At 47.0% G+C, this 16,584-nt stretch overlaps 1 protein-coding gene and 1 non-coding gene across 3 annotated transcripts in view; one reads left to right on the top strand and one right to left on the bottom strand.

Annotated features, from left to right (window-relative positions):
• LOC118087425 (discoidin, CUB and LCCL domain-containing protein 1) overlaps window positions 1-11,146 on the top strand; it is a 38,333-nt gene extending 27,187 nt beyond the window's left edge. The window contains exons 6-15 of one of the 2 annotated variants that reach the window (XM_035120050.2): window positions 1,260-1,393; window positions 1,553-1,590; window positions 1,877-2,071; window positions 3,485-3,606; window positions 3,727-3,907; window positions 4,605-4,697; window positions 5,275-5,365; window positions 6,847-6,884; window positions 7,828-7,950; window positions 9,866-11,146. In XM_035120050.2, the coding sequence (XP_034975941.2) occupies window positions 1,260-1,393; window positions 1,553-1,590; window positions 1,877-2,071; window positions 3,485-3,606; window positions 3,727-3,907; window positions 4,605-4,697; window positions 5,275-5,365; window positions 6,847-6,884; window positions 7,828-7,950; window positions 9,866-10,413 (1,563 nt within the window). In that variant the 3' untranslated portion in view covers window positions 10,414-11,146. Of the gene's footprint in view, window positions 1-1,259; window positions 1,394-1,552; window positions 1,591-1,876; window positions 2,072-3,484; window positions 3,607-3,726; window positions 3,908-4,604; window positions 4,698-5,274; window positions 5,366-6,843; window positions 6,885-7,827; window positions 7,951-9,865 lie in introns of both variants that reach the window. The other variant, XM_035120049.2, reaches the window with a different exon arrangement.
• Window positions 11,147-16,442: 5,296 nt separating this feature from the next.
• LOC118088068 (U11 spliceosomal RNA) lies at window positions 16,443-16,584 on the bottom strand. The gene has a single exon (XR_004692928.2). It is a non-coding gene; the product is annotated as a U11 spliceosomal RNA (small nuclear RNA).

Raw genomic sequence — 16,584 nt, 5'->3', positions numbered from 1 at the left:
TTCAGAAAGGCAGAGGTGTTTTGGATTACAACGCCCATCACCCCTGACCCTTGGCCAGGCTAACTGAGGCTGATGGGAGCTGTAGTCCATACATACCATCTGAAGGGGCATGAAATAATCCACAAAAGCTTATGCCGTAACAAATTTGTTGTTGTTGTTTTTTAATTAGCCAGAAGACTCTTCAGAAGTTATTTTTGGCTGCAAAATAATAATAATAATAATAATAATAATAATAATAATAATAATGTTTATTATTTATACCCTGCCCATCTGGTTGGGTTTCCCCAGCCACTCTGGGCGGCTTCCAACAGAAAAATACAATACAATAATCTATTAAACATTAAAAAGCCTCCCTAAACAGGGGAGCTTTGAAATTGTCACAGTGGAAAGTCCCTGACTGAATATGTTTTCCTGCGGGGCTGCAGAAAACACTGCACTGTTTTTGAAAGGTTCAAGTGTCGCTCAGAAAGAGTGAGGCTTGAAATGCCCACCTTTAAGCTCCCAGTTGGCCGCTGATGGTGGCCAGAGCAGTACCCCCAAGGTCTCTGCTGAGCAGCCCCACAGTGAGCTGACCGTGGTCCTGACCTTCTGCAGCTGAGCCTCAACTCTTGCTGAGCCCCCTTACCAATAAACCCCGCTAGTCCCCAGCCTCAAACAGGGTATTGTATGATAAAGACAGGAGCGGCGTTGATTAAAATGTTTCAGATTGTGTTTAAATAGTTCTTTAAAAAGAAACATGACATTATTTACAGGTGGTTCTTCACATGGACAAAACACACATCTATTTCCCAATTCCCTTTTTTTGCCTCTGTTTACTTATTTCTCTTTATTAAGATATTTAGAAACTGCTTTTCTTCAAAGATACCATGGCAGTGAACAATAAATAGAACTTCAATGCTGATACAACTGTTGTTTCTGTAAAGTTATCCCTGCAACACATCTGGTGTATGGGAAGATCAGCAGTTAAGCTCAGAATGTAATTTTAGTATTATGTAGAGTGGTTTTAAGATTGCTTATTTTCATTTTTTTAAATTGTTTGTTTTTTGTATTTTTAAGGAATATTTTCAATTCTACTTTCTAAACCACTTAAAGGTGCGTGGGTGTTTTTTTTAATCAAGTAAGTGGTATACCAATTTTGTTAAATACATAAAATAATGTTCTCCATTTCCCTTGTGTCTTCCCGATGGATTTCTGTTGCCTGAGGATTTGTCACCACCATCGCCTTCCTTTCACCATCTCATAATATATGTTCCCTGCAGACATCTGTTCTTTGCAAAGCTGCTGTCCATGCCGGCGTAATCTTAGATGAGCAAGGGGGACAGGTCACTGTGTCTCGAGAGAAGGGCATCACTCTTTACGAGTCAACTTTTGCCAATGGACTTTACTCAAAAAGGTGAGGGGACAAATCAGAACGGATGCTCATTAAATATCCAACATTGTCTAATCTCCCTGCAAACAAATAAGGGTGGATGCTCAATAAAGAGGTTGTCTGGAAGCAACCCGAGTCTCAAAGTCCTTAATCTTATCCATCTTTCTGTCTCCTTTTGAATAGGGGATCTTTATCAGAAAAACGCCTCATCTTTCACAAAGGTATGTCACTCATACGAATTCGCTGGTGTATTTGTTTAAAGGGATTTCTATTCCCGCTATGATGCTGAGGAGTCTTCAACTTTAAAAACAACAACCACAAATTGCTGCAAAAATGTGGAGAATCTAATTTAAGACTGCAAAAACAAGACCCTTAAGAGAAACGAAACTGAGAGGTGCGCCCATCCCTACCTCTGTAGTTAATTGGTCCCGTTGCTGAACTTCTGTTACTGGAAACATGTTTTTTCCTAGCGTTCAGCCAAAGGCCACCCTTTCCTTCCTTCTGCAGCCTGCTCCAGTTTCCTGGAAGTATCTGGCTTCAACGCTTCATCCTACTGGCACGAACAAAACGTCATGGGGGAGAACAAGGCCTGGATAGCAGAGCAAGCCTCTTTCGGTGCCGACGGCACTTCCTGGGCAGCACTTCAGAGCTCTGCAGATGAGTGGTTGGAAATAGACTTGGGTGGAAAGAGGAACATCACAGGTCAGTAAGTATCCGCATCTTTTTGTTTGTTTGTTTCCACAGGCAGAGTGGAGGGAGATACATAATGACTCTTGCCCAATATACTCTGACTGGCAGAAGCTTTCCAGAGTCCTAAGCAGATATCCTTCCCATCACTTCAGTGGGGACTGGTCCATTAGGGGGAAAGGGGTGTTGCCCTCCCAACTTCAGTCTTCCTTCTTACTTATTGCATCCAGTCCAGGGGGGTGGCCCTGGCTGTCAGCCGTGGGGAGCCATGACTGTTTAAAGTGGTATGATCCTACTTTAAATGCACAAGGCAGATGAGGCCTTCCTCTTGCCTTCTTCTGCTTCCTTTCCCCCCATTACTTCCTCCACTGCCCCTCGTTACCTCAGGGATATGGCCCAGGCCACCATTGCAGGGAACAAATTTCATATTATGTCCTTTCAGAGTCATTCTTTATTGTTTGGCAAGGCCCGAGGACAAGCTGGGCCCTTTCTGCTGTGGCAAACCCAGAATGTTAGCCTGTTAATTGGCATGAGGAAGAAGAGAGGCATTGTGACGCTGAGTGGCTGGGGGCTGAGTGGAATGCAGGAAGGGAACGCATGAATGGAAAGGGGGCTTATCTGATTGCCTCTCCGGCTGGTGTTTGGCAGAGCAAGGGGATAGGGTTAAACATACAAGCTGACTGGTCTCAAAAAGCTTCAAGAATCAGGTCCCAGTGGTCCACAGAGGAGCGACTCGGTAGCTGTTGTTGTTCTATATTACAAGTCTCTCACAATATCAGAACTTGGGGTCATCTGATAAAGCTGAATGTGAGAGGATTCAGGAAAGGCATAGTTTAAACTATGGAGCAAACATAGGCCCCATCTGGACCACACTTTTAAAGCAGGATCATACCACTTTAAACATGTATGGCTTCCCCTGTAGAATCCTGGGAAGTGGGTTTATTTTATTTCACCCTAAGATCTCTGGGCAATTCACAAGAAGTGTACTTTTTTTTAAAAGGGTGCTAGGAGATGTTAGGAGGTTTCTTTTCCCCTTGCAGAGCTGCAGTTCTCAGCGTTTTTAACAACCACTCACTCTTCCCAGGGAACAGGTAGGTAGCCGTGTTGGTCTGAGTCGAAGCAAAATAAAAAAATTCCTTCAGTAGCACCTTAAAGACCAACTAAGTTTATATTTTGGTATGAGCTTTCGTGTGCATGCACACTCCCAGTGTATCTGAAGAAGTGTGCATGCACACGAAAGCTCATACCAAAATATAAACTTAGTTGGTCTTTAAGGTGCTACTGAAGGAATTTTTTTATTTTGCTTCTTCCCAGGGAACTCTGGGAATTGCAGCTCCACGGCTGACAAAATGGTGGCATGACAGGAGCCTATTTCGCACATTAGCACATTAGTATGTGAGGTACCAGTTTAACCCATCTCTGTTCCAGGAATCATAACTAAGGGATCGTCTCACAAGCACGACTACTACGTCAAGTCCTACCAAGTCCTCTCCAGCAGGGATGGAAAGAACTGGAAGGTCTACAAATCCAACGGTGGTCATGAGGAGAAGGTGTGGAGGGATTAGCACCGGTGAATGGTTTAGGCCAGGATGGGAAACGGGTAGCAAAAGGTCGCCTTGGAAAGGTCTCCGCAGTTGACCCTCCATTTCACCCTCTCTAACCCACCCCAGGTCTTCGAAGGAAATAATAACAGCCACGAAGAAGTCTCCAACGCCTTCATCCCCCCGATCCTGGCCCGCTACCTGCGCATCGTGCCCCACAGCTGGAACCAGAGAGTCGCTCTGAAAGTGGCGCTTCTGGGGTGCCAAGTGGCTCGCCTGAAGTCCCAGCACCCCTATAGCGACGGCGGAAGTAAGGGGTGGGGTGGGGCCGGCTGTATGTTTGGTTCTTGGAAAGACAATTTATTTATTTGTGGGTTTTAATGGGGTTTGTAACATTTTATACATTGTATAAGGCCGTCACAAGTCAAGGCCAACCAGGCAGCCCCTGGTGGCGGCGGCACCATCAAGGCCTGCAGGTGAGGCCAGAGCTACTACTGACAGGAAGAGGCAGAGCCAATGAGAGCCAGAGCCCACTAGTTCAAGTTTTGACCCTGATGAGGCCTAGAAGGGCAATGCAGAGACTGAGAAGGAGGAATGTGACAAGTCTGTGCCACCCTCTGAACTGGTTCTAAGAAGATAAGGCAGCTGGAGCAGGCTGAGGTTTGCCCATATGGACGAGCGTCGGTTGAGCAGCTGCTGGGAAAAACTCTTCTCTGCCCAAGAGCTTGACAGTACTAGGCCAGATGGAGACATGCTCTGACTTGAGAAAAGCAACCTGCCCCCTATAACCCATTTTCATAGCTGTCAAGTTCTCCCCTTTTTAAAGGGAAATTCCCTCACGCTGAACAGGCTTCCTCGCGAGAAAAGGGAAAACTTGACAGCTATGTCATGTTGTAGCCGGAGGTTGACAGCGGGCTGTGTTTGGACCCTTATGGAGTAAGAGTTAGGAGGCAGCACCTGAAGTGTGGTGCGTTAAGTATGTCCCCTGAAGCTCTACCCCTTTGCAGTTCGCAGTGGCCCCAAGGAGTCCCCTCTCCTGACCAGCAGCCCAGCCGTTTTCACCCGAATCCCAGGAATAGTGATCAATTCGGAAAAAACAGGTAAGCGCTCGCTGGCGACAAGGAGTGGCTTGGCTTAGCTGTCGGAGCAGAGGGAGAAATGACGGGTTATATCTGGAGGGCTGTTCCATGGATGGTGTAGCAAGCTTGTTTTCTGCTGCTCCAGAGGTTAGGACCCAAACCAGTGAATTCAAATGGCAGGAAAGGAGATTCCAACTAAACATTAGAAAGAATTATTCTGAAGGTAAGAGCTGTTCAACAGTAGAACGGTCTCCCTCAGAAGGTGGTGGACTCCTTCATTTTTTAAGCAGAGGTTGATGGCCTTCTGTCAGGGATGCTTTAGCTGAGATTCCTGTATTGCAGGGGGTTGGACTAGATGACCCTTGGGTCCCTTCCAATTCTATGCTTCTAAGGACTTTCTTTTTTGTTTCCCCTGTGCTGAATCTCTCAACGTTCAGCATATTTGGGTGACCCCACATTCTGGTATTATGATAGAGGGAGAAAGCCTTCTCTGTGTATCCACTTCCTTCACACCTTGCCTGATTTTGTACACTTCCACCACATTGCCAATTTCTCCCCTTTTTCCTGCACTGAACTGTTTCCCTTCCTTTCTCTCCAGGGCCCCCATTGCTGGTGATGCTGCTGATTGGAGGCTTTGTGCTCATCTCCTCGGCTCTCTTGCTGCTGGTTTTCCTCTGTCGTAAGAAGAGGTGAGTAGGGCCCCCACTCCCACTTCTCACCCATCCGCCCTGTAATTTTCTTTTGGGGGGGGCGCTCCTTTCAATCCCATCCTGGAAGAGCGGGAGATGTCACAGTCATAACAAGGTCCATGAACTATAGCTTTCCTGCAATCTCCCCTTGACAACAGGCTGCATACACACCATACTTTTAAGGCACATGGCTTTAATAAACATACATAAGGAAGCCTGGGAACTGGGTGCTGTGGATTGTGGCTCCGTGAGAGATAAACGACGGTTCTCAGGATTCCTTGGGGGAAAGCGGTTTGCTCCAACGGTACGATACGCATACAGCCACAAACACAAGTTGAGCACATACGTACAAGAAGAGTTCCCATCCAGTCACTGCAAAGAGACTGCAAATAGATTGCGCCTTCTGAGATCATGTTGCACCGGGGACAGGCAGCTGTTGCCCTCTCACTTCACACAAATTGACTCTCTCCAGAAACCTACTGCTGCACTACAATTCCCATCACCCCTAAGCACTGGCTGTGCTGACAGGAGAGATCTCTAGGTTTGAGAGGCCTGTAGCAGCCTTGAGAGGGCCATTAGGCTCAGTCTGAATCCTGAGAAGACAGAGTCTTTGTGAATGTGTGGTTCTTGGCTCCAGTTGCCTGCCCTGAATTGGGTAGCAGTACCTCCGAAGGAGGGACGCAGGTGGCGCTGTGGGTTAAACCACAGAGCCTAGGGCTTGCCGATCAGAAGGTTGGCGGTTCGAATCCCTGCGACAGGGTGAGCTCCAGTTGCTCGGTCCCAGCTCCTGCCAACCTAGCAGTTCGAAAGCACGTCAAAGTGCAAGTAGATAAATAGGTACCGCTCCAAGCGGGAAGGTAAACGGCGTTTCTGTGTGCTGCTCTGGTTCGCCAGAAGCAGCTTAGTCCTGCTGGCCACATGACCCGGAAGCTGTACGCCGGCTCCCTCGGCCAACAAAGCGAGATGAGAGCCGCAACCCCTGAGTCAGTCAGGGGTCCCTTTACCTTTACCTTTACCTCCAAAGGAGCAGGTACATGAATTGGGAGTGTTCCTGGAACCCAGTGCTTTTTTTTCTTAAAAAAAAAAAGTTTAGGGGTACTCTCATTTTCTTACTCATATTGAAATACTGCCCCTCAATGAGGCCAAACTTTGATACACAAAATGTTTAGGGTATGCATACCCCTGTGTTTCCCCCCCCCCCTGAAAAAAGCCCTGCTGGAACCACTTAGGGATAAATTGTGAGTGCACCTGCCCAAATGGGGGCAGAGAGTTGGGTTGTTTGCTGCGGAGTTTGTCCAGGTGCCAATCTGGGGCACCAATTGCTTCTGCTATTTAGAAGTTGATCTTCCCTTACCCATTATGGAGACCAGTTGGCAAAACAGGGCTCTTGCCGCCTATAAAGAAATCCAGAACCTTGGGGTCGGAATGGAAAATGTGGCTGAACCTGCTTGATAAGTTTTCTCCCTCTCTCTCCCCAGCAGAAAGACACCAGCAGATCAGGATTGCAACCTCATAAAAGGTAAAGCACCTAACAGCACACAGAACTAGCACAGGTAGTCAGTCACATTTGGGAACTGGTGAGCAGATCACCCTGCCTTTCCAGTACAAGTGTGTAAGGCGCAGGGAGACAGATTATTTTGTGTTTCTGCACACCTGTTTTGAAATAGCTCTCCCCCACAATTTTTTTTAGAGCTGACCCACAAATCATTCCAATATCTTCTTCATGGCACCTTGCGTCTAGAATGCCCTACCCAGAGAAACCTGGCCAACACTCACTAAGATGTATTTTTGCTCCAGGTGAATACAAGGCATTCCAGCTCTTTGAATTGCTGGTTTTCATAGCTTTTATGCTCCCGCCTGGCCTACTGGGTGGGTGATGACATTTTCCACCTTTTAAATTGTTCTGTTTTGAGGGAGAATGAGAGGTTTTCACTGTGTATTTTCAAGGAGTGAAATGCTAAAGGCTGGCTTGTACGTGCATTTCCTCAACCGGAGTTAGCTGGCATGGTGCCCTGCAGATGTTGCTGGACTACAACTCCCATCATCCCTGACCATAGGACATGTGGGTTGGCGCCAGTGGGAGTTGGAGTCCAGCAACTTCTAGAGGGCATGTATTTTGCCTACCCCCATTCAGACAAATAACAGCCTCCCATCAGCTTCCGTTTGCTAACTTCCAAAACTGAATGTCATTTCCTTTTGCGGCCTGCTCATTATTATTAAAAATTGCTCCAATTATATCTGGAAAGGAACGCTCTTTTATTTCTTATCACAGAGCTGGGAGGGACTTTAGAGATCCTCTAGTCCAAGCCCCAATGCAGGATCTGGGTGTTTCTGGTGGCAGTGAGCTGTCTGCTCATTTAGTTCTTTCTCCAAAATGAAAAATAGACTGTTTGATTGCAGCATGCAAAGTGGCTTCACGCTGCTCATTTGTTACTCCTGCTGATCTCAAGATTCCCTTTTAGGTTTCCCGACATCAGAGGCCAGCCAGGTGTGTCCCAGAGGGAGCCTGCAGTTGTCCACCTCGGAAATCGCCTCGTTCCCTAGGTCTGGAACACCAGTAGATCTCAGCAGAGCTCAGTCTCCAGGTAGGTGGCATCTGTTCTGGGTTTGAGAAACGCACACTGTTGCCTATAGCAAGAGCTGGGGAACCTTTTTATGCCTGAGGGCCGCATTCCCTTCTGGGTAACCTTCCAGGGGCCATGTGCCAGCACTACTCAACTTGCATATCTGTAAATTATTATGAAATGCCATAAGCTTCCACAGACCCAGATAAGTACAGTACTATCCACCCACCCAGGAATCACTTCCTGGTTGGAGAAGTAGGGAGAGCATAACAATATTTATGAGCAAACCATCCCAAATACAACTTACAGACACCTGTTTTTCTTTACCTGCCCTGCATTTCCCCCCAAACACTGGGGATGCGGGGAGAGAAAATAATGCCTTTTCTGAATGGCCGTCTTGTTCCTTTGTGTTGGAGAAAACAAAGGGTTAATTCTAAGGAACCGGGTTCGGGTGCCCATAAATTAGTTTCGAGCCAATGCAGCTCATTGTGCAGAATCAACTCCGGCAAATTTGGAGATCTCTTATTACCAGCTCGTGCTCAGCATATTCTCTCCATTCACCCCACACAGATGGGACCAAACACTCAGCCCATTGACTGCTGATTTCCATCCATGATGCTAAGCACGCATGGGGGGGGGCAGAGAACTGGGCATGAGGCCATCAGCAAACATCTGCATTCTGGAGCAGCTGGTGGCAGTGCCATTCGTGCAAAGGGGTCAGGCCCACAGGAAGGAAGGAAGGAAGCAGGGAGGCGGGAGGAATTCGGGGGAATCTCCACTTTGCGCCCTGCCATGGCCCAACCCTTTGTCCCTGCTATACAAAGCCACTTGGAACAAGTCCTGTTGCTGCACATTTCTCAGGGGCGAGTGCAGGATGTCAGTAGAGCTTGTAGGAATATGACCAAGGAAATCTGTCCTGGCAGAATCCATGTTTGGGAGTGGGGGGATGATACAGATGCAAAGTAGGATGAAGATCTCCAATTAGGCAGCTTGTCAACACAGGAAGGTCTTCAGTAGGTGGGAAAAAACAAGAGAGGTGGGTCCTGTCTAATACTCAAAGAGAGGGGAGAGCATTCCAATGGGTTGGTGCCGCAACACTAAAGGCCCAATTCCTACATTGGATGCAAGGGACATCCTGATAAGGTGGTAGCTTCACAAGGCCCTCAGCTGCAGAGTGCAGTGATCAACTGGGACTATAAGGGGTGAGACAATCCTTCAGGTTCCGAGCCGCTTAGGGCTTTGTGCACCAATACAAGAATGCAGACAAGAGACATCCTGAGATGGTATTACATCAAACACAAATAAGGTTTCTAATGTGGAAGTATTGTGGAATACTCTGCCAATGGAGGTTCAGCAGGCATTTTCCGATTCAACTTTTAAATATGCCTGTTGAAAAACTCTTTAATTCCGTCAGGGTGATACAGGCAATTCAAAATACATCTTTCCACAACAGTGACATGATTTTTTAAAAATAAAAAAATAAACTTCTTTAATATGGCTTTTATGGCATGGCTTTTATATGCAATTGTGGTGATCCACTCTGATATATACCTGTAAACTAAATTAGTGGCATACAATTATTTGTAAATGAATGAATGAATGAATGAATGAATGCAGTGGTACCTTGGTTCTCGAACATAACCCGTTTCGGGAGTCCATTCGACTCCCAAAACCGTTCGAAAACCAAGGCACGGCTTCCGATTGGCTGCAGAAGCTTCCTGCATTCAAGCGGAAGCCATGTTGGATGTTTGGCTTCCGAGAAACGTTCGCAAACCGAAACACTTACTTCTGGGTTTGCGGCATTCGGGAGCCAATTTGTTCCCAAGCTACCACTGTATGTACGTATGTACATACATACATAGGCTGATTTTAGGTGATGTGTCTCAGAGGGCTGAATCCAACATTTCACCGGGATTTCTGTTTTCCCCCTTTACAGAATACGCCGAGCCAGATGTGGTCCAAGTTAGCCCCAGTACCCAGTCCATCCCGTCCACATTCAAGCCGGCTCTGGACGAAGGCTACACGCTCCCCCTGGTGGTGAATCACTACGATGTGCCGGGAAAACACCATGAGTACGCAGAGCCCTTGCCTCCCGAGCCAGAGTATGCCACCCCCTTCTTAGATCAGTCTCCTCCTGCAGAGCCGGAAGGAGGCGCGTTCAGGAAGAACGTCTGCATCATCAAAGTCATCTCCTCTCCCCAAAGCCAGGCAGGACCCCTGGTCTCGCCAGTCTGGCCAGAGGCCCTGGCGCAATACGACTCACCAGCTCAACGGCTGGCAGAGAAGCCAGAGGGCAAAGCGGGCGAGGCTGACTTGCGGGAGGGACCTGCCCAAACCGGCACCATCTACACGGAGCCTCACGGCGACCAGACTCTGAGCCCAAGAGATGAACGCCCTCCGGCACAGCCAGCTACCTCTCCGCAGAACCGCTGCTTCCAGATCACAGATTCCCCACTCACACACGTCTATCACGAGCCCTTGTGAGCAGCGCAGAAAGGATCTTCTGGTGCCCAGGCTGCTAGGAAAGAGGTGGATTTTTGTGGAGCATCTTCAAGTCAAGGGCAAAGGAAAGCCTTAATAAGGCTCTCTGTCCACCTAGCCCAATATTGTCTACACTGACTGGAAGCAGCTCTGAAGCAGAGATCTTTCCTAATGCTTGCCACCTTATCCTTTTTTTAAAAAAATTGTCTTGTGTTCTGGGACCTTCTACATGCAAAGGGCTTGCTTCACCCCTGAACTGTGGTCCTTCTTGCAGGAAAAACATAGCACTCTTCCTCCCACCAGCAAAGGAAAATTGATTCATTTTTTTCCATGCTCAACTTCTATGGAGCCTGGGCAGGCTTTCAGTTCCAACGGGCTTGACTGGGGTTCCCCTCTTACTTTAATTTAGCAAATGCCTCTGGCTTATCTTCATTAGGACTTGAAGGAACCAGTCAGGTATTTGAGTAGAGGGTCGAAAAATTGCATTCATATGGTAACATTTATTCTCACTGCTCTGCAGTTGCAATTACTTTTTTGTGAATAACAGATATATAATATATATACATGTTGTGACATGAGGTTCCTAGGAGGAACAGAGCCACTGTAGCTCCCTGATCCTCCATCACATTCCCTTATTAAAAACTTGAAGGCATTTCGTAAACCAAATCAAAATCCTTTGCTCTCTTCCCAGCAGCAGTCACCACAAATCCGCCAGATGTTTTGTTTTGCTTGCTTTAACTATGTAGCTCATTGATATATCCTTCCCCACTTCGTGGAGGGTCAAAAACATTAATAGATCAAGAAAATGTTTGCTGGCTATCGGTGGCGACTAATTCCATGAGCTACATGAACCGGTAGAACACCGAGGATGGGGAGGGGAATCTGGGCGAACAGGTGTAGCCACGACTGGCACACCCCAGGGCAAGCTGAAGATGGAGAAGGGGTAGTTGGGGACTTAGGAGGTACTCGTGGGTCATCAGAGGACGGCAAGGGGGCAGCTGACAGGTCAGGGGAGTCAGGGGAGGGGGACACATTGCCAGAAATCAGAGGTGCCCCTCCCATCTCCACAGACACAGCAGGCTCTGAGGCTTTGGGAACAGTGGGAGGAGACTGAGACAGGCAACAGAACAAGCCAAATTTACTGGTTGATCAGGTGAAGATCACGGGATTTGTTAGTTCTGGGAGGTTTGTGGTCACTCGGTTGGATTAGGCCAGGCATAGGCAACCTTGGCTCTCCAAATGTCTTGGAATTACAACTCCCATGATCCCTAGCTAACAGGGCCAGTGGTCAGGGATCAAGCGAGTTGCAGTTCCAAAACACCTGGAGAGCTAAGGTTGCCTATGCCTGGATTAGGCTCAGAGCAGGTGAGGATCACCTGCCTCGTCAAGTGGAGCAAACCCAAATATGTCCATCAAGATGGGAAGGAGAAAAGGGAAGCAAGGCAGAGACTCTGCTCAGCTTTCTACGTGGATGGACCACGGCTTAGATGCTTCACAAACGCCACTGGACTGTGACTTAGGGTCTTTTTCTGACCCTGGGTCTGCTGCAGCGGTGGGGAACCTGGCCTTACTGTTTGCTTGTGGTACTGGACTGTTTTTTGTTTTTGTTTTTTTTACCTTTAGGACTGACTATTCTCTAGCACAGGGGTTCCCAACAAAATTTTCTCGAGTACCCCTCATTGAGCCGCTATTGTGACAAGGACCCCCATTAATTCCTAATCCTAAAATTAAAAAGTGAGAGCCAAATTAAGAGTCTTTTTATATTTATATTTATACGTTTTTTTTACAGTTACAACAGAGTACTCCATCAGTATACAGTTAGTTTTAATTTTCAGTTCTTAATGAGATGAACCACTTTTTAACCAACAGTCCATTTTTAACTACGCGAACTGTAGCTTCCGCGAAAAACAACGCTTTGTTTACAAACACTACTGTTTTGCAAAGAGGCAGCGCGCGCCAGGGAGGAGGGAGGGGAATGGAGAAGACAGGGTACCTGCGCAGTAGCGCACAAATGAAGCCGACACGCGCAAAGCATCTTGGGGAGGTGAGCGTTAGTAGAATGCGTGCGCTGCCTCTTTGCAAAACAGTAGTGTTTGTAAAGCACCACCTAACGGCATACAGCAGAACTACGGCCTCTATCTAATTCTAGTTTTGCGCTAGACTCTGCTCATGCAGGAAGCGGCCAAAACAAAAAATCTGTTATCATACGAAATATATTTAATATATTTTTTATTCTAATAACATCTTGAGGACCCCTCTGGCATAGCTCGCGGACCCCTGGGGGTCCCCGGACCACCTGTTGGGAACCACTGCTCTAGCATGGCCCTTGTGACTGTGTACACCAGCAAGACTTGCCGTATTTTTCGCTCCATAAGACACACTTTTTTCCTCCTAAAAAGTAAGGGGAAATGTCTGTGCATCTTATGGAGCAAATGTGTGGTCGATCGCTGGCTCCCTTTCCGGCCCCGCCCTCTTGCCCTGGCCTCCATTTGTTGAATGTTCTGCAGACGGAGGCTGTTCGTTTCCCCAGCGACATGTGACTGGCTGGTTAGATTATCTGTCTGGGAACTGTAGAAATGGCTCCCTTTCCCTTTCCTAAAGAAGCTGCAGAACTGTGAGTTGAACCCCATAAAAACAGGATTTTTTTTCCCTTTGCAAAAGAAGCTGCACAACTTTGAGCTGATCCTCAAAAAACCGGGGCTTTCCCCCTTTCCTCCTCTAAAAAAACATGGTGCGTCTTATGGTCAGGTGTATCTTATGAAGTAAAAAATATGGTACATCCAGGTATGACAGGGTTCAAGACAGCAGGACATTCAGGATACTAGTTGCTGGAAACTCTGGTGAGGGAGAATGTTCTTGTGCTTGGGTCCTGCTTACAGGGTTCCCACAAGCATTTGGCCAGCCACTGTCAGAACAGGAAACTGGCCTGATCCAGCAGGCTCTTCTGATGTTCATACATCAAAATACTCATCGACATGAGCTGTGGTACCATGGTCCCCATGGGCCAAAACAGGCATATAATGCTGACAAAAAATGATGCCAAAACAAGGATTATCTTCGTTAAGAACCAAAGGGGCCACAAAACAAGTCCACAGTATAGAGAGCAGCCACGAAAAAGATACTCTCACTACTGGGCCTGTAACTCTAGTGACTCACCATACAAAGCAACAGCAGACAAACCTCTTAGTTTGAGATGCAGGCTGGAGAGCATGCCTTTCAGGGACTGGGAAGCTGTGATCTCCACTATCACTGTTGGTCAAGGCAGGGCCAACACATGAGCCAGTGTGGTGGAATAGCTAGTGTTTGACAAGGGACGTGGGTGGCACTGTGGTCTAAACCACTGAGCTTCTTGGGCTTGCCGATGGGAAGGTTGGCGGTTCGAATCTCCATGATGGGGTGAGCTCCCATTGCTCTGTCCCAGCTTCTGCCAACCTAGCAGTTCAAAAGCATAACAGTGCAAGTAGATAAATAGGCACCGCTGCAGTGGGAATGCAAACGACACTTCCACACACTCTGGCGTCTGTCATGGTGTTCCGCTGTGCCAGAAGCGGTTTGGTCATGCTGGCCACCTGACCCGGAAAGCTGCCTGTGGACAGCTCCCTTGGCCTGAAAGCGAGATGAGTGCCACACCCCATAGTCGCCTTTTACTGGACTTAAACGTTCAGGGGTTATTTACCTTTTTTTTTAATGGCTAGTGTGTTTGACCAGGACCTGGGAGAGCAAGGTTCAAATCCTACTTAAATTTAAAAATTGGCACCAAGATTGCCTTTTTCTTCTTCCCTCCCCATCCCTTTTTCCTTGCGTGTCATCACTTTTAGATTGTAAGACTGCTGGCAGGGACTGTCTTCTTGTGCTGGTCATGCACAAGCCACTCTGGCAAACTTGTTGATTTAGGAGTAGGGTAAAAAGGTAAAGGTAAAGGACCCCTGACAGTTAAGTCCAGTCGTGAACGACTCTGGGGTTGTGGTGCTCATCTCACTTTACTGGCCGAGGGAGCGGACGTTTGTCTGCAAACAGTTTTTCCGGGTCATGTGGCCACTATGACTGAGCCGCTTCTGGCGAAACCAGAGCAGCGCACGGAAACACCATTTACCTTCCATAGCTGTAAACCCTTTTTTTGCGGGAAACTCTCTTATTCCAAGCCACAGCTGTCAACCTTCCTTTTTTTGGCTGGAAATTCCCTTATTCCAGCGCCGTTTCCCGCTACTATCCTGAATTGTTAGCTATACTGTAGTCTGTCCCCAAGACAGATGAGGCTGCTGATCCCTTATTTTCAAATCCGAAAGTTGACAGCTATGCCTATTTCTCTACTTGCACTTTGGCATGCTTTCGAACTGCTGAGGTTGGCAGGAGCTGGGACCGAGCAACGGGAGCTCACCCCGTTGTGGGGATTCGAACTGCCAACCTTCCAATCAGCAAGCCCTAGGCTCCGTGGTTTTAGACCACAGTGCCACCCACGTCCCAGGAGTAGGGTACAAATTCTCTAAATAAAAAAGAAAGGACAAAATACCCCCATTAGAAAAAAAAATTACACACCATTTAGAAGGGCAGGAATTGACATGTAACTTGTGGCTATTAAGTGGCTATTAATTTATTATGGGGGGGGGGACTCTTAGAAACTGGACCCACCCTCCACTTAACGAGGCTCCTGTGTCTTTATAATAGATCTAGTTACAGGTAGGTAGCCGTGTTGGTCTGAGTCGAAGCAAAATAAAAAAATTCCTTCAGTAGCACCTTAAAGACCAAATAAGTTTATATTTTGGTATGAGCTTTCGTGTGCATGCACACTTCTTCAGATATCTGAAGAATACCCACAATAATACAACCACCAGACTTAACATGGACACTGGTACCAGAGCCTGCAATAAACCCAGATGCCAACTTTGCTGCCACATACACCCAGACAACACCATTACTGGCCCCAACAACATCCAACATACCATCTCAGGACTATTTAATTGCTCATCCTCTAACATTGTGTATGCCATCAAATGCCAACAGTGCCCTTCAGCTCTCTATATTGGACAAACAGGCCAAACCCTACGCCAAAGGATAAATGGACATAAATCTGACATCAGGAACCAGAAGACAGAAAAACCAGTAGGAGAACACTTCAATCTCCCAGGACATTCTATACAAGATCTCAAAGTAGCTGTCTTACTACAAAAGAATTTCAGAAATAGACTGGAAAGAGAAGTTGCTGAATTACAATTTATCACCAAGCTCAAAACCATGGAGGGACCTGGTTTGAACAGAGATATCGGATTCTTATCTCATTATACATGATAAGCGATCTTCAGCCATCTCAACCCTTGCTTTTTCATGCAAAACCATTTGCAGTCGTTTTCGGTCATCAACAGCTATCAGTCAGTCAATCACCCATTTCCACCACCCTTCTGAGTAATCCCCACTCCCCATCCCCACCCCTCCCCACCCCTTCTCTACATAAGTGCCTGGGGACTCCCATTTCACTGTATCTGAAGAAGTGTGCATGCACACGAAAGCTCATACCAAAATAAAAACTTAGTTGGTCTTTAAGGTGCTACTGAAAGAATTTTTTTATTTTACTTCGACCCAGACCAACACGGCTACCTACCTGTAACCAAAATATAAACTTAGTTGGTCTTTAAGGTGCTACTGAAGGAATTTCTTTATAATAGAGTTGGGGATATTTATTTGGGGCTACTGCTGCTTCTCTACCTAAAACAACCAGTTCATTAGGAGACATTAGCAAGCAGCACACACTATATTTGTTGGACTGAACCCTTAACACGCACCCCATAGTTCTAATTATAGGTAGGTAGCCGTGTTGTTCTGCTGTAGTCAAAACAAAATAAAAAAGTTCCTTCCAGTAGCACCTTAAAGACCAACTAAGTTTGTCATTGGTATTAACTTTTGCGTGCACGCACACTTCTTCAGATTCTTTCGACCCACCCCATAAACACTCTAGCTTTATTTCTCTGAAGATTGAGCACCTAAAGCTCACTTGTAACCTCCATTTTCACGCTTCTCTCCTTTCAACAATGTCAAGTAGGGGAGCCAGAACAAGCGATTACCAGCTGCCCCAAACACAAAAATTATGCTTCCGAAATCTCTTGATAGCGATTCCGCACAGAAAGAGGCAAAGCCGCAGCCGCCCCTCTCCATGTGCCACTCACAGCAGAAGCCCTTTTT

Source organism: Zootoca vivipara, chromosome 6 (assembly GCF_963506605.1).
Source record: "Zootoca vivipara chromosome 6, rZooViv1.1, whole genome shotgun sequence".
Classification (NCBI taxonomy): Eukaryota; Metazoa; Chordata; class Lepidosauria; order Squamata; family Lacertidae; genus Zootoca; species Zootoca vivipara.
This window is presented reverse-complemented; position numbering and strand designations above follow the sequence as displayed.